Here is a 23,296-nt window from a genome sequence, read left to right as displayed (position 1 = left end):
ACAAGAGGCATTTTAAAGGAAGTCCTGTTTGCTGAATTCAGTACAATAGCAGTTGATAGTGACTCTACCACTTAAAAAATATAAGAAAATTATCTTAAAATTAGTCCATGCGACTCAGGCTTCATATTCTACATTTTCTGAAGGCATATGATAGGTTTTTTTAAAAACAACACAAAATTTTAGTTATTTAATGGTGACTTCTGCCATAGCTCATACTCATACCAGCCCATCTGACACCAATAGTGATCCATGTGATTATCTAATTAGCCAATCATGTGGAAGCAGTGCAGTGGATAAAATCATGCAGATACGGGTCAGGAGCTTCAGTTAATGTTCACATGAACAATCAGAATGGGGAAATTGTTTTATCTCAGTGATTTGGACCGTCGCATGATTGTTGGAATCATCTTCAGATGGAAATGTCTTGTTGATGAGAGAGGTCAACAGAGAATGGCCAGACTGGTTCGAACTGACAAAGTCTACGGTAACTCAGATAACAGCTCTGTTCAATTGTGGTGAGAAAAATATCATCTCAGAATGTTATTCGGTGATTCGGGTCGGCGCTGTTTTGGCAGCACGAGGGGGACCTTCACAATATTAGGCAGGTGGTTTTAATGTTATGGCTGATCGGTGTATCATATGCCTTTAGAAAACATGGAAGATGACGCACTAGTCGCATGGACTACTTTCATAACCCTCTTGGGCCCTTTTTAAACTTTAAGTTAAGTCACTACAAACTGCCATTGTATTGAAATCAGCGAACGAGACATTCTTCAAAATTCATCCTTTTGAGCTTCGCAGAAGTCATACGGGTTTGAAACAACAGGGTGAGTAAATGAAATTCATTTATTTTTGGGCGAACTATCCATTTTATATACCCACATTAATAAAACCACACATGGAAAACCTTGTCAGGAACCACTTACCTTCCAAGTTAGTTTGACTAATGCATTGATAGTCATTCATCTTCTTTATGAAATGATGCATCATAGACTTTTCAGCTGCAACATATACAAACATTTTGTCCTTCAGAATGTTAATTTTGAGTAGCGCGAAAGTTAATTGTTATCAAAGTAGAATGACATCTTATTTTTACCAGCAATGCATCACATTTCTGATCTGATCCTTATAAAGCTATGGCCAATTGCGCAGCCCACCAATAATATCAGGGCATCCAGCATTAGAAACACCTGCTAGCGGCCAACAGTCCAGCAACCTCTTCTACAATTGCTGTAGGTGTGAATGGGGCATTAGTCTATAAGTCTTAAATGCATACAGTAGTGAATGTATTTGACATTCACTGACAGTTTGAAGATTGTGTTTCATTTCCAACATAAACTGATGTGGTTGTGATTTATCATCTTTTCCTCAGCCGTAATTTCAGCCTCCCTTGAGAAATAAGAAATAGCCTTCTTTCCTGTATTCATCTGCTGTCCCCTGCTCTCACGGACACATAAACCAAGAAGGCACAGAGAGCCAGTGAAGGTGTTGAATTTATTGTTCTGCTTTCCATTTTTAAATCGGTCATCCTGGCCTTTTTAATGGTTCATCCTGCTCTTGACAGTTTAGTACACCCAGGTGACCTGTCCTCTTTTCCATGTGAATGGGGAAGTGCACAGAATTAAGAGGACATACTGCACACTCAAAGGTCAACAATGCCACGTTACAGTCATAGATCAAATGAACATGTTCTTAAAAGCATATTGTTAGTAGGTTTACATCTTTTTAAAGTCAGAGTATTATTATGTATTGCGCTCATAGAATCTGATTTAATACAGTTATAATTACAAAACAATAAGAAATATTTTGTCCTGTATTTTGATTCATGTCTTTCAAAAAATACAAAGTGGCATGGCTCATAAACTACAGTGGGAACAAACATATTGTTCTTGTCCTCTTGTACCATACATTCACACCATTGTTCATCTTATGTCAACTATTGTTTGTGAACAAAAGACCTCTAAGCGATTTATATGTATTATGTAATTCTTGAAATAATGTTACGGTACATGCAATAAGCTTAATATTCAACACAGTTTATTATGTTCTGTTTATGTTTACAGAGAATATTATTTAACATACCAAATGAATTAAATATCTAATGTGTTTCTTGCACTCAAATATGGACAAAAACTAAGCAAACTTTGTATCGCACCTTAAGTACGGCATTGCATGTTTACATTTAGATGTAGAACAAATGTGTTTTATGTCATGATATTTTTCAAACCTTTTCGTAAATTCGACTCTAGTCGCATCCACTACAACTGTAATTGCATACTGTTAACTGTTCTTGGATTTTGGGTCTTTGAGTATTTATATCACATTACATTTTGTGTGTGTGTGTGTGTGTGTGTGTGTGTGTGTGTGTGTGTGTGTGGTTAATCATTTTGCTTATTGTTTTTATATTGGACAACATTGTGATTGTTAATAGAATTTCTGACACCATAACATGTGGTCGTTATTGAAAGGACTATAATTTTTGGCAACCTCACCATAACAGTGCATGTACTGCATTGCAATTCTACTTCAGGGACAATGACGGTCCTTCGATCTCTTTCCTCCACCCCAAACCTCTCCCCTCAAAAACGAATTTGAAAGCTAGAAGTACATGCAGTACATGCAATATGTGGTACTTAATCATGTTCCATATGGTACTTTTTGATTTGTGTATACTCAAAGTCTTTGTTAAATTGTAAATTCTCTGTTAGATTTTCTCAAGAGCAAAATTCTCCATAATTGCCCATAGAACTGTCATAACATTAGAACATTAAACAAGCTCAGGTACTTGCTTGATGAGTCTTCTTTTCACCCACTATATCGATTGTTAAATAGTTAATCATTGCAATAATGGCAACTTTAAAGGGTTAGTTCAACTGAAACTGAAAATTATTTTGTAATTTCCTTACCCTCAAGTTGTATCAATCATGAGAGATTTCAATGAATTCTGAAATGCCCTCTTTTATTCATACTATGAAAGTAAATAGTCACTGAGTCTGAAAGAATATCATATACGTTTTGAACAATATAAGGGTGAGAAAATGATGGCAGAATTTTCACTTTTGGGTGAACCATCCCTTCAATGATATTAATGATTGTGTTTAATTATGTCCAGAATGAGTCAATTGGAACAAACTCTCTAAAATTAAGAAGGTTTGAGGAACACTATGATAAAAGATAACCAATATAATATAATTAGGGCTGTCAATCGATTAAATGTTTCATTGAATTAAATATGCAGATTAATATATCAAATGAATTGCAATTAATCATTTATCAACATTTTCTAAACAAACATCCCCAAATACATATAATTCATTATATAATCATCAAAATAATTACCAATATATAATAAATAATATTCAGTTATAGTAGTATAAAAATATCAGATAATTAAAAGACATGACATTATTTTGGCAGACAAAACATTGATAAGAAAATACAAAAGGTGACTGTATAGGTCATATATACAGTATTTTTTGGATTTTTCCATTAAACATAAGATTTTCAGTGGCCTACTGTCCACAGGGATCTATTTTACAATTGAGTTCATCAATGGATGAATCATTATGTGCTATATACTATATTTATGATTTACTATAAAAGTCTACTTTTCACTTTAAAATGTATTCTAAGTCACTGTAGTAACTACAAAATGCCACATAATGACTCAAGCAAGAGTGGCCCTTCCAGGAGCAATAATTATTACACATGTAGAGACTTTGCAGAGAGTCACTCACACAAACACCTTCAGAGTAACACATGTGAGACTAAAATAATACAAAAAAAATAAAACAAATAAAATACAATATAATAATGATGTGTGATGGTCACGCAGGGACTTCTGGAAATGCTAGATTATTGTTTTTATTTTTAAAAACAAAAGTTTGTTTGTTTTTTAACCATTATTTTAACAATAGTTTACCATAAAAATTTATTTTTAATTATACAGTAAAATCATACTTTTTACATTTAAAAACATCATTTTCAAAATAACTGAATGTAAAATGTAATGTATTGTCTTAAATATTTATTTACCATATATGTTAAGATAACTGCCTATTAACCAATTAATGTTTTTTTACTGTAGTGATTTTACATTCTTTTACTGTTAAAATTACAGACATTTTTACTCTCTCCTCTCATTTTTACAGTGCACATTTTTGGGATGCCGTGTCATATTAAATGTAGATTGAAACTTGAAAAAATGTGTCTCGAATGTGTATGCCCTGGTATCTCTTCTTGGATTCAGGCTCATGCGCTGTTTTAGTACTAGATCTTAATGCGGTGCTCAACACTAAGATCTTAATGCTGTGCAAGACCTTAACATCAATCTCTACCTATGGTCAGCATCCAGGTATTGGCTCTGCAGTGGTTTGCCTCCTATTTGAAAAAATAGGACATTTTCTGTAAACATAGGGACATTTTCATTGTCATCCACCCCACTATGGTGTGGTGTTCCTCAAGGGTCCATTCTAGGCCCCTTACTCTTTTTCCTCTACATGCTTCCTCTATTTTTTAAGAAATACATCAAATCCCTTGAAGTACATTGAAGATATTAAATGTTGGATCTCTTTCCTTAAATGTACAAAAAGCATGTCAAAAGCCTCGGAGTGACTTTAGACACTTTACTACTTCTTAATAAACAGATTAGTGCTGTAATTAAAAGAAACTTCTTTCACCTCAGATCTATTGCATAAATCAAACATTTTCTTTCAAGTAAAGATCTGGAAATCGTCATCCATTCTTTAATTACATCACGGCTAGATTATTGTAACTCGTTGTATATTGGCCTCCCTGAATCGGATTTATCACATTTACAACTAGTTCAAAATGCAGCCAGGCTGTTAATGGTAGAAAAAGAGGGATCATATACCCCCTGTTTTAGCATTTCTTCACTGGATTCCTCTGAAGTTCAGGGTTGTGTTTAAAATCCTTCTCTTTGTGCATATGGCACTCAGTGGATTCACACCTCAATACATCAGTGACCTCTTTCTTTCTTCCTTCTCCCCCCTCTGGTCCTCTGATCAACTTCTTTTGTGTGTGCCCCATTGTCACTGTAAATCTAAAGGCGATCGGGCCTTTTCTGTAGCTGTGCTCAAACTTTGGAATAATCTCCTATGACGAGGAGGAGGGTGTGGCCGGGCCAGGAGTGAGATTTATTCTCTAGCTTTTGATCATGTTTAAATATCAGGTTGAATTTTCCTGATTGTTGCACTTTTATGTGTTTCCATTGTGTATCAGGATTGTACAGAACTTTGAGTCAACCTCTGTTGTTTTAAATGTGCTTTATATATAAATGTTGACTTGACTTGATTGAGTGGGATGGAGTTTCAGCAGCTGAAATATCTATTGAACGCCAGATAATGTAATGTACTGCTGCTATTGAGAGCCTCTTTATATAGCTTCACACCTACCTGCCAGACCCAGCCATGAATGAGATGTGTCAAAATGGTGCAGACTTCACTGCATTTGTCTGGTGTTGGTGCTAAAGCTTATTTGTACCTTCCAACCCCTGCCCTAATCATCTGTTTTCAACATATCTGGTCAGTTCTTGTTTATCTCACTTTCTCTCTCTCTCCAACTCAAATACTCACATAGACAATGATGTAATAAAGGACATTAGAAGCATGTGGCCCTGTCAATCACCTCAGTATGTTCCTCAGTTCCACACACTGTCCTCTGAATGGTGTCAAAGTACATGTGGGCAAACAACAGAAGCCAGCCCCTCTCTGTCACTTCACTAACTCTCTCTAATTCTATCTGGAGGATAGATAAGTTAGTTTAAAGGGTTGCCTTGGCCTTTATGTGATTTTGGGTGCAGTTCAACTCATTAAAAACCTCTAGGGTGGATACAAGCACATTTTTGTAGACTGGACTTTCTGGTTTTCCCTGCCATAATTGTGTGAGTGAGTGACTGCAAAATGGAAGCGTCACGCGGCTGGTTTCTTGGGCTTTTCATAGTTTTGCTCAGCACTGGAACGTTTAAGGATATTGTACAGGCTGAAGAGGGGCAGCAAACTGAGAAGGCAGAGGAGCAGGGGGGTCTGGATATTACTGGAGGTGAGGAAGAGGATGCATCTGATGATGAAGAGGGTGGAAACTCATCTGAGGAGGTGGCTGATGACACCGGAGAGGATGAAGAAGGAGATGTGAAAGCAGATGAAGGGGATGATGGAGAGGAAGGGGCAGCTCCTGGTAGTGGGGCAGAGGAGGGAGTGTCTGAGAAAGAGGAAGTGGTGGAGGAAAAGATTGAGAACGAGGAAGGAGCAGCAGAGGAGGAGGAAACAGAAGAAGCCACAGATGACGAGAGTGAGGAAGAAGTAGAAGAGGAGGAGGTAGAAGCAGAGGAGGAGGAAACAAATGATGAGGAGGAGCAGAAAGAAGCAGCAGCAGAGGAGGTGGAGGAAGAAGGGCAGGAAGCAACAACAGAGGAAGAGGAAGCAGCACAACAGATAGAGGAGGAAGAAGCAGCAAAGGAGGTGGAGGAGGAAGCACCGGCTGAGCAAGAAGAGGAAGAGGTAAATGAGGAAGTGGTAGCTGCTGATGAGAATGAAGATAATGAGGACACTGATGAAGAAGAAAAGGAAGCAGATGAACAATCAGAGGATCTTGAACTGGTTGAGGAAAAAGAGGAGGCCAGTGAGAATGAGGAAGCTGAAGAGTCCGTAGAGGGTACCGCTGGGGATGACACTGAAGGTAATGACTACATTAATCTTTCAATAGCCCACATATAGAAACAACACCCTCTTTATCTCTAGCCAGATTATCATTACCATTCACACAATCCATACTGTAAGTCATTTTCTTTAACTTACAAATACTTTCAATTACTACAAGCAGTTTAAACCAGAGATTAAGGTTCAGCAGTGCGCATTCTAGAGTATTCAAAACAAAACTTCTCTTTTTTGTGTTTAATTATTTGCAATAATCACTGGCTCTGTTTCAAAACCTAGTGAGTTGCCTTGCTGTCTATTGCATACATATAAAGCTTATTTTCTAAAGGATGGATTACAAAGCACAACTAAAACTGGTTTTAGCACCGATTTGCAGTCAGGCCGAGTCGCCTCCAGTCTGCAGATTTTGGACCAGTCGGACTTGACAGATTTGACTGAAAGTTGCATAGTTTATCATGGCTACAGACTGATTTCTTTCCCTTAGACTATGATTCCATCCAGTCGGAGGATATCAAAGATGTTTGACATATTTGAGCTGACTATATATATATCTCATGGTATACGATGCTCCACGACTCCAATCTGAAATCATATGATGAAGAAATAGAGATGGCAAACAGGCAGTTAAACTGAAGTTTAACTCTTAACACCATTCACCCCCCAACTGACTTAGCAGTCTTTAGAGGCCATACTGGCCACATCTTCCCACCCATGATCGCACCCAAATACGTTTGGCCTGTGTCTTTTGCAATTCGGAACACAGAGTTGCAGCAACCATAACAGCACTGCTTCATGGTTTATTTTTTACATCTGATGTGGTCTGTAAATGTGTGATACAGAGTATTTTAGAATGTATTCAGATGTTAAAAGTTGTGTAGAGTAATCCAGCATCATGTAAAAAGCATGTCTGTGCATCATACAAATAGCTCCTCAGGTGAAGTACACGAGACACGACTTACAATTTATTTCAATAGAGTTTAGTGTTAGCATGTTGCTAAGCTAACAACATGATAATTTATTAATACTCTAGTAAGAATCACACAGTATTTGTTAAAATGGTACATTTTAAATTATATTACATTTTAATTGATACTTTCAATCGAAGTCCATTACAAAAACATCTTGAGTTCTGGAAAACTAGCCGCAAACTTGCCGCAGATTTGCCACTTATTTTTTCCTAAGTTTGCAGCTCTTCACAGGTAGTGGTGAACCTTTAAGTCTAGTCATGCCACTTGGCGGATGTTTGTAATGACCCGGACAGCCTGTGTGATACTATTTTCTATGGATACAAGTACAGCTCCTATCTATTTTAATGGGAAAAGACCAAAATCTCCAAAACGGTTGGTAAAGATTACGATTGAACACTTTTCAAATCAGCAGTATAATATGACAAAAATTGTATACAAATTGTGCTTCTATAGCTCAGACCATTCCAAAACAGTCTGCCCCAACTAATGCACATTTGCGTTCTTAAATAAACTGACACGTGATTTCTCTATCAATAAGCTGATTGGTTCTTTTAACTGAAAAACGGGACTTCCATTCATACAGCTACCATATTCAGTGTTACTGTCTCCTATTCTATCTAGAATCTGTCCAAAAGACTTTAAATCTTTTAGAACAGGCTTCGCGTCTGGATTGCACCTTTTGATGCCTACATAGGCAGCTCACTAGGCTATGTAACAGAGCCACTGTCAGCTGTGGAAAGTCCTGTGTACACCCCACAGTGGGTCTGTGAAGGCAAATCTCAGCCCTAAAATAGCTTGCTATATCTGAACAGCTAAATGCTGTTATATTGAAATATTCCAACTGCTTTAAGTCCTTTCTAGTTGAATGCTGTTGACATGAACATACCACACAGCATATATGTCACAGGATATTGCATGTCAGGATGGCCCCTGGTGAATCTTAATATACATTATATCCAAATCACCATGATAAAGTTACGGGCTGAGTGCAATTCAGTTGTAGCTGCCATCACATTGAACAAAGCAACAATATCTCAGTGACACACTCTCAACCGCCTTCTAGCTTTTCTCTTACTACTGTCAGATGAGAAATGACCTTTAGATGTTTATTACCAAACGTAATAGCCATTAAATTGTCAAGGGAATTTATTCTAAAAAAAAATATTATTTGCTGTTGATCATAATGTTGAGGTCATTCCCATATCATAAAGCTATAGGCTAATTATAGATCTATAATTGTTATATAATTTTTATATAATTTATAGAGACTCATAAGATGATTCAAAGACCCCATGAAAGCAAAATATGTGTTTTGTGAATTTTAGTCCACCTCTGTTTGCTCTGTTGTTATGTCCCGCCCCAAATTACTGTTTCAATAGAAAATATGTCAACACAGCAAAGAAAACTGTGCTCATTATGTGATTTAATGGGGTCTTTAATAATAGACTAATCAGAATATTGCTATTTACATTTAATTTGTGTTCACTTGTTTTCTCAAACAATGATTGTAAATGCACACTTGTAAAATGAACACAAGTCACCCTTTGTGCATGTTCTATCCTTACCCATTACTAATGAAGATCATTTGTTTATCCTCATCTTTCCCTCGCTCTGCAGTAGATTCTGAGGAGATAAATGTAGAGGAGGAAGAAGTACCCTCCACAGAAGATGCAGAGTACCGCTCAGGCTCTTTCTGTAAACTTTGCTCGGTCTGTGAGGTAAACCACTAACGCTTACGTTACTAACATGAGAATTGACATACATTTGAAGGTCCTCTGTTTGAGTAATGAGTAATGTGTGTATGACAGTTTTGTGTGAATTTGTGGCAGTATGGGCCAGTCATTGCAACTCCAGCTGTTCAGGCAACATGCCTGGTCAAATCAGTGAGAGCAGGCAACACTTTCTCCACAGATGACACATTCTTGTGCTCAAAGACACCTTGGCAAAGTGCAACAGAAGGCAGGAATCTCTAGATGCGGTTTTCAAAGTCTGTACAGAAATACTCAAACCAGCCCATCTGGCACCAACAATCATCCGTGCAATTATCTTATCAGCCAATCGTGTGGCAGCAGTGCAGTGCATAAAATCATGCAGATACGGGTTCAGTTAATGTTCACTTCAACCATCAGAATGGTGAAAAAAATTTGACCTCAGTGATTTGGACCGTGGCATGATTGTTGGTGCCAGATGGGCTGGTTTGAGTGTTTCTGTAACTGCTAATCTCCTGGAATTTCAGGAACAACAGTCTCTAGAATTTACTCTGAATGCTGCAGAAAACAAAACAAAAAAAACATCCAGTGATCGGCAGTTCTGTGAATGGAAATGCCTTGTTGATGAGAGAGGTCATCAGAGAATGGCCAGACTGGTTCGAACTGACAAAGTCTTCGGTAACTCAGATAACCGCTCTGTACAATTGTGGTGAGAAGAATGTAATCTCAGAATGCTATTCTGAAATGCGGGTTGGGACTGTTTTGGTGGCACGATGGGAGCCTACACAATATTAGGCAGGTGGTTTTAATGTTGTGGCTGTTAAAAAAAAAGTGTATGTTAAAAACTTTCACACAAATGCACGTTCATGAAACCACCATGACATGTCACCATGACCATGATCAGTGCATGAGGTATTATTGTCGCCCATTATTAACTCACTAGCATAACCCCATGTACTTGCTGAAATATACATTTGTTGCGTTCCCTTTCTGAGCTTTCCCAATAAAGAGATGAAGTGTTACTTACTACAGTCTGACTCTATCTTTGTTTGCCTCTCCTTTTCTCCTCTCAGCACTGTGGTAGCTGTGACAAATGCCCCTGTGAGGAGGGAGACACATCAGCACACTGCCAACAGTGTGAAGTAAGTGCAGTACAATTTGTAGAGAGAATTACTGTAAGAAAGCCAATTTAAAGGTCGACTTTCCATATAAAGTAAACACAAGTTTCAAAACACGGTTTGTATGTTTGAGTGGTCCAATGTGACAACCAATGGCATGATTTTGTTGTGGGATGAATTGTTAGACCGAACGAATGCAGGACATGGGGCAATAGAAAGGAGTGGTAGAAGTCTGGGATTTAAAAAAATACAAATAAAATAAAAAACAATTATTATATTTGCAATTCCATTTGGTGCCAATAGTGGCACAGAAACTCCCTTTATTGGCTAAAATAATGCCAAAAAAGTCGGCCCTCCCTAAACTCAGATCATTGGTTAATCCAGCGTTGTTATGTACGACCCAGCCAAACCACTTAAACAGATTAGGTATGGTTAAGACATAAATATGCATTTTGAATTATGAAAATATAAAGTACCAACTGAACTGAGCAACAGATGCGATCTTACAGTTTTGTTTCTGCTTCGACAGAATTGTTCGTACTGCTACATTTGTCCTTTGATCTGTGAGACAGTCTGCCAGCCAGGAAGGATGCTTCAAACATCAGTGAGACAAATTTTTGAACAACTGCACTAATATTAACCACACCCTAAATGACTAAAATAGTATACCCACTCAAATACAGTAAAATAACACAATAAGATATTTGTGACTGTGGGGACGCTAATGCTCAGCTTTGAGACTGTTATTGTCTTTATAAAATGACAGAAACAACAACATAATAAAAGACACCAATGTTCATTAAAACTGAACTGGACACAAATGCAAATGTCAAGTGTGGAATTTAAAACCAGGCATGACGTGTCCAGAGTGAATGACATAGCATAATGGTAATTTTATTGACAGAATCTATTAAGGTATTCAAAAATACATAAAAATGTGATTCACACAAAACAATTACTTGAAAACACCCGTTCTATGATAAACAAGTTCTCAATTACTGAGTTTTGCTATTTTTTTCTGGGGCTTTAAGTAAAAAATGTAATCTGGTGCAAACATCCAGACATCCAGTCAATGTGGTAATGTGTTGTCATGTGACAAAAAAAAAAAGAGAAAAAATCAAAGAAAAAAATCGAAATAATACAGAGGACCCCTTTAGACGGTCAAGACTGGGAGTAAGGTTTGACATGTATATATATCAGATAATTTGACATTTTAATAAAAAGTTACATCTTTCAGGTCATATGAAGTAACCCTAAAAAACCTTCTTGATATTTTTGACCCCCCCCCAAAAAAAACTATAAACAATGACATTTGTATATATATATATATATATACACACAATTATTTATAAATACTTTTCAAGTTAAAAAAATTTGAAATTTTGAAAATTAAAGATCAAGTTGTGTACATTTTCATGTCTTCAAGGTGCAATTAAAGTGTTTTAATATCTTTTACTTGATGGTTACACCATATTACATTTTTAAAGTCATACAATTTTTATTACATACATTTATTTTTATGTTTTTCAAAACATGATCAAACCAAATTAGACAGAAAGATTACATTTCTATGAATTTGAGATTTTTAAATTACATAGTTCATACTTTGTTTTAAACAAAAATGTTAAATGATTTCTCATTTTAATAAAGTCAGACAGATCTGTCAATGACCCATAGCAATGATCAATAATAAAAACACAGTAATTGCGTTACTTCACACCAGTTTATTTCATAAACTCTCATGTTACAACACACTGAAAGAACAGAGCTCTTGGATGTACGAGTCTGTTCCTCGCCATATGCTTTTGCATTTAGGACAGCTGAAACACACCAAGTGTGAAAACACAGCACCGTGAGAAAATATTTTATGAAATATATTCATATCTTAATGGAAATTTGCTTTTGAAAGCAATAAGGCTGTACAAGTCTATATTGTGAATAAAATCCTGGTTGCTTTTAGCCATAATTATATTCACAATATAGCTCGGCCTCCAAAACGTACTGCATATTTATGAACTATTACCCATTTTACATAGAAGACTTTATATATTGAAAGACAGAAATAAAATGTGTGCATCTCATAACATTAATTCAATCACTTTCCAAGTAGTGAATTAAAACTGTTTTTTTTTTAATACTCACTCTCCTGCTTAGCTGAAATGTCAACCGGTTTCAAAGATTTGGAAAATTATATACGCAATAATAAAACATAATAATAATACATAATATAATACACTTCAAACTGATCCAAGTACCTAATTTTTCACTCCTATATATTTTATAAGATTGCTTTTCATCTTTTTAAATGATTTTCTGGAACAATGATTTGACATTTGTTTGGTTCTAGGTGGAATTCTTGACATAGTGAGCGGTTCTCTCTACCAGTAAGCATGAAACATCCACCCAACACCCTCATTTCTTTGCCGAACGATCATGTTATAATTTATATTTATAACTTTATCAGTGTAAGTTCATACTGTTGACTCATTCCCTCTCTTTTTGTTCTTCTCACCTCTGTGCTTGGCCTCCACGTCACCTCACAGGACTGTGAGTATATTACTCTGAATACTCTTCACAGAACAGCGAACTACAGACTAGAAGTCAAACCATTCATTTGTAGTCGTATAGGAAGTTCGGTAGGGAAGATCTTGGAACTTTAGCTTTGTGTCCAACATTGGGAGTGAACTTGGACAACCTAATCCTAGATAGATAACTGGGAAACTTTCTGTTTACCATTTAAAAGCACTTTAATGATGACTTTACAGACTGAATGAATAAAAACGAAATATGAATATTCAGTTTAATTATTGTCATTTATAATAGAGATCTGCGTTTACAAAAATGTTCAGTTCAGTCTCAATTTCCAAGAATTTATGTCAATGGTGTATGTACTGTATGTAACTGTACTTCAAATCATATAATGTCATTCTGGTTACTGGTTTCAGATTAAGCTATTCTTATCTAAATAAATGGGTATAATTTGGGAGTGTGTGTCAATCTGAATAAATACATACTTTATATTATATATACAATAAAGAAAGCCTCCATTTGTAACAATGCAACTTGATACATTTAGAAAATTTTTGCTGGTTTGGATAGTTAGACAAGCACTTTTCCTAAATTCCACATATTCAAATTTAATTTAATAAAGTATGCATTTTTAAATAAAGTGTAGACTTAAACTCTTTTTTGAAGTATTTATATCACAGTGTCACCATATTGGTTCCCTGAGGGAAATGAGACACTGCGTATGATCGCTATGGGACAATGTCCGAGTGTCACATGATCTGAAGCCCTTATACAATCACACCAATTTATTGGCTAATGCCACTTAAACAACGCCCCCAATGGAGCTACGTCAATGGCTCCATAAAGGTGCTCGCTTTTGTGCCATCGAGTCATAATTTCTGCACAAGGCTCGAGCCTATACAGCTGCTAGAGAGTATGGTCTCGTTAACCTCAGGAAACCAAGGTTACGTATGTAACTGAGACGTTCCCTTTCGTGGAACTCAAGCTGTGTATGATCGCTATGGGAACGAAATACATTCAAACCATGCGAACAATAACTGCCAACTGTCTAACCCACGTGGAAAGAATATAGAGGCGCACATGTGAGCTAAAGCATCTGAATAAAAGGAATTATGAATTTACTCCTGTTCAACAGAGAGAACTTGGGAAGCAGGAGTCAAAATTTTGTCCATATTAAAAAATCTAACAAATGTATGCATACCCCAAGCCAGGGCTGCCATCAGGATTTAAGGACAGGGGGACAACATTTTCCAAATTGGGGGTGCAACAAACTTTGACTGTACGGAGTGCTTGTATGCTGCTTGTACATGCTTATTGCCAACTTGAATAAGAAAAACTTACTTGGATGAGGCACTACCCTCATCCACACCCACTCCACACCGTCCACAACTACCCACCCATCCTTGTGTTACTCACTCACTCACTGTTTAGGGATGCTAGTCTCTCCCTCAGTGGACCTGTTCTGCATGGTGGGGATGCTCGTCTCTCCCTCAGTTGCTGATAGAGTGTGATATCATAGGAAGGGTCTGATTATTTTCTTGCTGACTTCAGGCGTAAAAATGAGCTAATTGCAAGCTTTATTAATTCCAGCAGGTTGCAATATAATTGCCTTATAAGTATGGATGGGTATAGTTAGGATTTTATCAATATTATTACTCTGATTGATACTCCTTATTGGTTATCAATTGTTAAATAATTTATAAAAATATATTATTTTTTTAAATAATGTTGTTTCTAGAGTAGCAACAGTAATGTTTACAACACTATATAAACTCAACATCTCACTGGAAACAAATCTAAAATGTCAATAAAATAATTGTATCCAACGACTGTGAAGAAAGCAGGGAAGTCATCAAGGGGCTGTGTTTGATATCAATCAAACTGTGCACATGTGGGTCAAGTGCAGGTGGACCTTTCACCATCTTTGCTGCCTACATAGCCCCGGGGAAAATCAGCATTGGTAACGTGTCCCACATTAACATAGATACTCTTTGTCCCACATTTGGTTTGTTGGGATCTGGTCACCCCTAGTGTGTGTGTGTGTGTGTGTGGAGCACAGCTCTGATACATAGTAGAGAGGCTGCAGCAGCATTATTATAATTTACACCAAAGCATTCAAAAGAACAGTAATGTCGGAGCTTATCAATACTACAGTCTTTAATAATTTAGCACCGAGGCCCGTTTAATACTGGGTTTTGGTACCCATCCCTACTTATAAAGGCATTTATATTTATCTATTATATTGATATCTTATCTAGTTAAGTGAACATGCTAACGTTATTTAAAGGTTAAGCTAGCTAGCTGCAGTTTTATTTGCTAGTCTACACTAGCTCCTCGCTTTTGCCACGCTATACCTAGTCATACCTAGTGCTTCATGCTTGGCAAGAAATTTGGCCATCGCATCTCTGCTTCTTTCGTTATCTTTTGCTCTCTGTTTGCTCTCTTGTCTTTTTTGTGCCCCTGATTTTAGCCTTTGATGAGGCATTTTGACTCTCTAGTCAGTCCCCGCTTGGCACAATGCACATCGTGTGTGTTACGCACATCTGATTAGCCAGGTGTTTCAACCGAACCATTTTCACAATAACAGCGGGGGGATGGGGTATCAGAATCAGATGACAAGTTGAAATGTGTTTTAATGATAAAAATGAAAGTATTTATCATGTAAATACATATGCATTCTATTTTCGGTGATATACTGTAAGTCAGTAAGTAAATTGTTGTGCTTGATCCCATTAAGTGTCAATTATAGACCTTTGCATGGGCCCCCCTGTCCCTTGACCCCCCTGACGGCGTGTCTTCCACCAGGAATAAAGCGAGAGAGAAGAGAATGACAAATGAGACTCCATTAATAAGCGCATGCTCAGCCGCTATAGCTGCAACATAGATTTAAGACTCCAGCAAAAATTCCAGCACTGTACCAACAGGGATTTTCACTTTGCGCTGTACACCAAGAAGCAAATATATGGCACTTAAACTTTTATAACCTCCTCGTTGAAGGAGCGCTAGCATTTAGATTGGTATCAACCACAGCGGGGGATAACCCATCATTCAAAAGAGCAGATGTTTATTCTGACTGAGTCGAAAACCATACTTGAGATGGCAAATACAGCGCCACTAACAGAAGCCGAACCCGATCCACCTGAAGTCTCTGCAGAACTGCATACAGATAGGCAGATAGAGGAATTAATTTATATCTCTAGACTGAAGTGTGACATGTAACCACTAGATGGTGTGCATGGCTTACTTTTGGCAACACAACCAGCGGCACTGCGAAAGGGGGGCCTCTGCGCCTCTACTACTGTGGCTGGTTGAATGGGATTTAATAATGTTTCTGCCTTTATTGTATTCAGGCATAAATGATAAGCACCCTGAAATGCATTTACAGCAGGGCATTCAAGGGCCCCTGGCACTGTCCCCATTGGCCCAGTCGGTAATCCATCCCTGCCCCTGGAAGCTGTTTTTCTATGTAAACAAGCGGCATGACAGTGCAGCTCCTATCTGTTATGTCTTCATGTAGACAAGAAAGACTAAAAAGATATTCCTTCAGGAAACTTTAATCAAAAATGCTCAGAACCAACAGGACAACTAAACATGCACATGTGCAGCATTCTCACTCTTCTCTTCTCCGCCCTCATTACATAACTACCACCAGGAACTGATTGCCATCTAGTGGTGTATTAATGTAAGGACATCACATATTCTCCTATTACTTAAATTAATTCTTTCTGTAGTCAACAATGGGCATGAAACACAAATCAAATGTGTTACGTGTCAACAATTACACATGTATGTGAATCACTAAACAGCACATTAAATGAATGCAAAGAAACACCAACAATAAACAATATGGACATTATAACAGTACTTCAATGTTCATGAAAGTATTTTTTATTTTTTTTAAAGTCCATGTCAATTTCTGTGACTAATAGACATAGTCTTTTAACCAAACTGTCTCACATCTTTGACGTTTCACTAGCGCACGAGCATCTGAAGCCACTGCATTTTTGGACAATGGAGCATGAGACGGAAGCACGTTTTCAGCATTGGTGGTCAGTCCATTATCCAGTGCATTAGTCGGCACGGGCGCGAGACATGATGCATGACACTTCTTTCTATCCTCCAAGATGTAAGTGTAAGGGCCAATTTTTTCCTTAATTTCAACTGGAGGAGTGAATTTTGGATGAGCTTTTTGTACGTGTAGTGGCTTCTTTATGCGCACTTTATCCCCTTATCGGAAAGAATGACATACTCGATACTTATGATCAAAGAGCGATTTCATGACATCCTGCCATGCTGAAACACGCTTCTGCATTTGTGTATGCTCATGACAAGAAGGTGGAGGTCTCAGAACATTGAGGCGGGTGCGCGTTTTCCTTCCATGGAGTAATTCAAAAGGGGAAACACCTGTCACAGCATGAAGTGTACCGGTAAATTTGCAGGAAGTCAGTCACTGTTACTTTCCATGGTGCTGATTGTAGAATGGCTGATTGAATTGTACTTTTAAGCACTCTGTGGAAATGTTCAATAGCTCCATTTGCAACAGGGTGATATAACGAAGTACGAATGTGTTTAATGTTTCTCTCATTCAGGAATGCATCAAACTCTGGCAAAGTGAACTGAGGCCCATTGTCACTTACTAGAGTTGTCGGATTGCCGTGTCTACTGAAGACAGAGGTAAGAAATGAAATCACTAGTTTTGTTGCCACAGATGCAGTAAAGGCTACCTCGGGCCATTTACTATAATAGTCAATGAGTGACAGAGCATATCGACAGTCCCAGACAGCAGTTTCGAAAGGGCCCACAATGTCTATCGACAGTTTTTCCCAGGGTGCAGAGGGCAAAGGAACAGGCTGGAGTGGCACAACAGAAGGTTTGGCAGTCCTATCCAAAGAAAGGCATAACTGACAGGCACTGATTTTGTCTGCCACAAGTGTGTCCATTTTGGGCCACCAATACATTTCACGTAGGCGTTGTTTCGTTCTTATAATTCCCTGATGACCCTCATGTGCAATGCGAACCAGTGACTCAAGCAATTCACCAGGTACCACCAGCCGAGAGCCTCTGAACACAAAATCAGTTTGCACACTGAACTCGTGTCTTAGTGTGTAGTACGGACATAGAACATGATACAAAGCAGCAGGAGATGGATTGCCAACCACGCACAATTTGTGTATGCAGTGCAGAGAGTTCAGGACAATGAGCAGAGGCAGCAGCAAATTCATCCAGAGATATGGCAGTTGGACTGGTGGACAGTAAAGCAACAAACTCAGGTTCTGTATCCGACTTTGCATCTGAAGTAAGAGGTAGGGGAAGGCGAGACAAACAATCAGCAGTGTGGTTTTCAGATCCAACACGGTAATGAACTGTGTAGTTAAAACAGAGCAAACGAGCAGCCAACCGAGCTATGCGTATACCAGCTCTATCATTCCCTTTTGTGGTCAGCAGCGTAGTTAATGCTTGATGGTCAGTCGGCAAAGTAAATCTGTGACTTTTCTACTGCCCAAACACATGCCATAGCCTCCTTCTCAACAGTGGAGTATTTCTGTTCAGCTGGGGTGAGCGTTCTGGATGCGAAAGTGACAGTATGTTCTTGAACATCAGTGTATATTTGTGAAAAGACAGCACCTAATCCGTAATCAGACGCATCAGTAGAAATGACCACTGGCAGCCCCGGGTCAAATAGTGCAAGAGCAGGACTGTGTACAAGTAGCACTTTGACTTCAGCTAAGCTTTGTTGAGCTTCATCAGACCAGTAAAATCCACTGTCGTCCCTCAGGCATGCACGCAGAAGCGCCACTACTGTAGCGAAATTTGGAATAAACTTATTGTACCATGAGAGGATTCCCAGCAGAGAACGTAACTGAACAGCATCTGATGGTGCAGGTGCATTGACTATTGCGGAGAGATGTTCCTGATCCAGCTGATTACCTTTTGCAGTCACTATGTGTCCTAAAAATTTCAAGCTCTGCTTTCTGAATTGACACTTGGACTAATTTAGCATCAATCTAGCATCTTTGAGACGTTGCAGCACATCTTTTAGCGCTTGATCATGCTCCTGTAGTGAATGTCCCCAGACGAGGATGTCATCTAGGTAATTTGCAACATTCTTAATTCCTTTTAGAATGACAACCATCCTTTTCTGAAAAGCAGATGGAGCAGACGCCAAGCCATAAGGTACCCTACGGAATCTGAAGAGGCCCTCATGTGTAATGAATGCTGTCAGGTCCCTAATGTCTTCATGAAGAGGTACTTGATGATATGCACTTTCAAAATCTATAGTCGAAAACACAGTTGCACCTTGCAGTAATGTCATCATCTCTTCCATATGTGGCAATGCGTAGCTGTCTACTATAACTGCCTTGTTGGGTCCTCGCAGATCCACTCACATGCGGATCCCCCCTGTTTTCATTTGGACCACAACAATCTGAGAAACCCGTGGAGATAAGTCAATTCTTTCGATTACACCTGTATTCAAGAGTCGATCTAGCTCTGTGGAAACAGCATCTCTCACAGAGAATGGTAAGCAACGTAATTTGTGTCTGACAGGAGGTACAGAGTCAGAAATGTTAACCTTGTGTGTAAAATTCTTTACACAGCCAAATGCAGAATGCTGTGATGAAGGAGTGGAGAGGGCACAAACTGATGCAGATTGTGGTGGCGGCAACACAGTGTGTCCATCAAATCAGAGCTGGAGTCCTTTAATCAGATCCATGCCTAGCAAAGCTGTGCCATTGTCGACAATGAAGAAGTGCGCAGGACAGGTAAGGCCATATTTAGTTACCCTTGCAAGTAAACAGCCTAGTACTGAAATTGGCTCTTGTGAATAAGTAACTTAACGGGCAGTAGGAGCTTGTAACGGCACAGAGTGGAAATGCTGTTCATACAATTATTTTTCGGCAGGATGGACACAGATGAACCAGAGTCAACTGTGAGTTTAAGAGACACGGGTGTAGCAGCAGGTGTAGCATTTATGGTCACATCGCACATCAAACGGTCAGTTGCTCCAGGCAGATTAAGAATACAGACCTCTGGTAATTCAACTGAATGTACTGAACGAGTAGGAGCGGAACGACAGACTCGTGCAAAATGTCCAGTCTTATTGCAATTCTTACATTTAGATGCAGCAGGGCAGTTCTGTGCGTTTGCAAGATGTCCAGCTGAGCCACAGAGGAAGCATATCTGAGCTGAAGGGGCTGAAGCAGAGGTTTTTGATGAGGTACATACTTTGAATTTGGCCTTTGGACGCTGTCGTCCGAATGCAGGAGTAGCATGTACGGCTTGTACTGAGGCAGAATTGCTTGTAATCATTGATTTCACCTGAGCATCAGCAGCCTCTAGCTGTGTGGCGATTTACATTCCACTAATAATCTTTCACGAATGCGAGGGTTAGCAATGTTTTCAACTAGCTGGTCATGCAGCATATCATCTAAATTATCAGCAAATTCACAAGTAGTAGCCAAATCTCTCAATGCAGCAATGTATTGCACAATTGTTTCATCTGTTCGCTGTGCTTTTTTTTCTGAATGCATGTCTTTCAACTACCACATTTCTTTTTGGAGTGAAATGCTCTTCCAGAGATTTAACAGCATCTGCCAGATTGTCACCGGTATTGGTCAAAGTATAAAATAGTCTCTGACCTTCCGTTCCGAGGCAGTGAAGAAGCAAAGCCCGTTTTCTGGCTTCTGGCCAGGAATCTCCAGTTGCATTTATCACTAACATATAGTTCTGAAACATTTTCATCCATGTGACTAGTGGTATTGTGGGCTCACCGGGACAAAGCAAAAAAGGGCTTGGAAACGGAGCACTTACAGATGCCATCCTCAGTAAAAAAACGTCCTCGTAGCCAATTTGTTATGTCTTCATGTAGACAAGAAAGACTAAAAAGATATTCCTTCAGGAAACTTTAATAAAAAATGCTCAGTACCAACAGGACAACTAAACATCCACATGTGCAGCATTCTCACTCTTCTCTTCTCCTCCCTCATTAGATAACTACCACCAGGAACTGATTGCCATCTAGTGGTGTATTAATGTAAGGACATCACACTATCTACTTGAATGGGGAAGAACTGAAACATCCAAAACGGTTGTTCGTGTGGCGGAATGATCCGCCACTTCGGCTCGTCATTGTCGCCCCACCTCTTAGGGCCGCTCTTCAGCCAGGCTCATGATGGGAGTTGGGCAGGAGAGTGAGAAGAGTTGCATAAATAATAAGCGGTGAATGAAGCACACCTGATGTGTATAATGCTTTATCACCGCTGTCTTTAACCTGTTGATACGCAATTTCACCACACTCGGGAGTGATGTCACTCTGCTTACATAGACCCTGGAGGGGAGCGTGTGCGGCGACGGACTCAGCTCATGCCTAGGCCATTCATAGACACTTCCCCACCCTTCACGGAGCCCCGTCTCACCATAAGAATGCCAGATTCCCCTTTGGTTATGAACACAATTCCTCCTTGACACATTATTTTCCCCTTTTGTGGACATTTTATGTTTATTATTATTTCCAATAAATGCCTCTCCGAGGCATGACATCACACCCACTGTGCTCACCCTGTTACAGTCAATATAACGATCAACATTTTTACATCAGATTACGCTAAAAAAATTATATTTTCCCAGCTTGGATAGCTAATGTGCGTTAGCGAGATGATTGAAAGGGGATGTCTGTATCTAAAAGGTGATTGACTCTTTTACCTGTAAGGCGGTACTTCCTTTCTACATCCGTTGACAGTTGGGCATTCTAATTTCTCTCATTCATTTTAAATGAAGTGGCACATCTCTGCTAAATAGTCTGACATGACATGCTCACAATTTGCATTGTGGCTGACTGAACTTGAGGACCATAGACCTCATAAGATACTATTTAGTAGAGACGGGTCCCTTACACTTACACCCACCTTACAGTTAAAAGAGCCAATCACCTGTCAAGCTAGGAAAATTGGGTATTTTAGCATAATATGAAGTAAAGAAACACAATTTATGATTCCAATATTATCACAATTTATTGTTGAAATATGTTCTTTGATCATAATCTTTACCAACCGTTTTTGAGATTTCGGTCATTGCCCATTCAAGTAGTAGGAGCTGCATTGGCATGATTGGAAATCCTGAGAGTGTTCCAAAGATGGCCAACAGTGGACTGATTTGCTAGAAAGACTTTGACCTCATTCACGGTAGCGCCATCTTGTTTTTTAATGGGAATGACAACGAGGCTGTGAAGGATAAACTTACAATCTCTTCAATGGCACGTTATAAACCTGTAAAAAGCTCCTTGATCGCATCTGATTTTCCACAACGCCAAAGATGGCGCTGCTGTGAACAATGTTTATACCACTTTTGATTTAATTTGGGGTGGAGATGGGGATCCATAAGAGACAAAGCAGATGAGGTGAACTCCCTATTTTTAAGAATAGAAAATGGGTTTTGCAACGTTTTATCCCTACCCATAGCATGTTATTACTATATGTAACTTTTCATGATAATATCGTGGAACATCAATTTAGCCTTTTTCGTGGGCCTCCCTCCAGGCCCATGTTGGACCTGTTACTCAGGTCCAACATTTCCTGCAGTCCGACACCCCTGCTCTGCTGACATAGTATGAAACAACAAACACAAAACTTCTGCCTTTAGGTGTGAAAACTTGGTCAAGGTGTGGAAGCCATAAAGGGTACTACTCAGCTCTAGTCTTTGAAAAAGCTGTGTTTGTCAACATAATTGATTTTATATTTAACTGAAAACTGAGTCAGTAAGTTTTTTTTTTTATTTGATCACCCTTTGATGACCTTTGTTATTGATCATGAAAACATGGTATATGTGAATGCATCTACCTACACAGGAAATATACTTTTTAGTGTGAACAGGATGTATGTATGTTAGGTGAGTATGTTGTGTCATTCAGAAGAGGTAGGCTTTGCAATGATAAACCTTTGGAATGAATAAACTGATGATTTTTTTCTTTTTTATTTATTAGTGTTTTTGTGAGAGCGTTTTCACTTGTTGGCGTTTCTCTTTGCCCTAGTTGATGATTTGGTCTTTTAATTTTTTGCAGATATGCAGCTCTGACCACTAACATCTCACATTTACCCTACTTCTCACTCTGTTGGCTACATCAAAACACAGTCATATCTCTGGATAGCATTGCAAGCCAATCTGTACAAACAAAGTTGCTGTACAAAAATAAAAACATACTTGACAGAAAGGTAAGTTCTGGATATCTTGAATTTTTTTTAAAACACTTTTTAATAACTAAAATCAATGTTTTGTGAATTTAATTTTGTGTAGCATAGGATCCT

General features: G+C 38.5%; 3 protein-coding genes across 5 annotated transcripts in view; all 3 read left to right on the top strand.

Annotated features, from left to right (window-relative positions):
* Positions 1–2,782, top strand: part of LOC127633407 (transient receptor potential cation channel subfamily M member 4-like) — a 42,557-nt gene extending 39,775 nt beyond the window's left edge. For both annotated transcript variants that reach the window (XM_052112479.1, XM_052112478.1), the window contains exon 28: positions 1,373–2,782. In XM_052112479.1, the coding sequence (XP_051968439.1) occupies positions 1,373–1,401 (29 nt within the window). In that variant the 3' untranslated portion in view covers positions 1,402–2,782. The remainder of the gene's footprint in view (positions 1–1,372) is intronic.
* A 2,994-nt stretch (positions 2,783–5,776) lies between these two features.
* Positions 5,777–13,331, top strand: LOC127633414 (sarcoplasmic reticulum histidine-rich calcium-binding protein-like). Of its 2 annotated transcripts, none has more exons than XM_052112490.1 (6): positions 5,777–6,696; positions 9,263–9,360; positions 10,425–10,493; positions 10,999–11,073; positions 12,817–12,853; positions 13,013–13,331. In XM_052112490.1, exons 1-5 carry the CDS (start codon positions 5,922–5,924, stop codon positions 12,832–12,834), a joined length of 1,035 nt encoding a protein of 344 aa, XP_051968450.1. In that variant the 5' UTR covers positions 5,777–5,921; the 3' UTR covers positions 12,835–12,853; positions 13,013–13,331. The 2 variants fall into 2 exon arrangements, with proteins under 2 accessions (XP_051968450.1, XP_051968448.1); XM_052112488.1 differs by having other exon boundaries at positions 9,260–9,360.
* A 6,785-nt stretch (positions 13,332–20,116) lies between these two features.
* Positions 20,117–23,296, top strand: part of LOC127633337 (uncharacterized) — a 71,580-nt gene continuing 68,400 nt past the window's right edge. Inside the window, exons 1-2 of the mRNA XM_052112374.1 lie at positions 20,117–20,214; positions 23,053–23,203. Coding sequence (XP_051968334.1) covers positions 20,117–20,214; positions 23,053–23,203 — 249 coding nt within the window. The remainder of the gene's footprint in view (positions 20,215–23,052; positions 23,204–23,296) is intronic.

Source organism: Xyrauchen texanus, chromosome 40 (assembly GCF_025860055.1).
Source record: "Xyrauchen texanus isolate HMW12.3.18 chromosome 40, RBS_HiC_50CHRs, whole genome shotgun sequence".
NCBI lineage: Eukaryota > Metazoa > Chordata > Actinopteri > Cypriniformes > Catostomidae > Xyrauchen > Xyrauchen texanus.
The sequence above is the reverse complement of the archived record's forward strand: the minus strand, read 5'-3'. Positions and strand labels throughout refer to the sequence as shown.

Excerpts from the sequence above, each read along its gene's own strand:
- LOC127633414 (XM_052112488.1), top strand. The coding sequence starts at position 5,922 with ATGGAAGCGTCACGCGGCTGGTTTCTTGGGCTTTTCATAGTTTTGCTC. Across the intron at positions 6,697-9,259 it reads CGCTGGGGATGACACTGAAG|TAGATTCTGAGGAGATAAAT; the intron begins GTAATGACTACA and ends CTCGCTCTGCAG. Across the intron at positions 10,494-10,998 it reads CACACTGCCAACAGTGTGAA|AATTGTTCGTACTGCTACAT; the intron begins GTAAGTGCAGTA and ends CTGCTTCGACAG.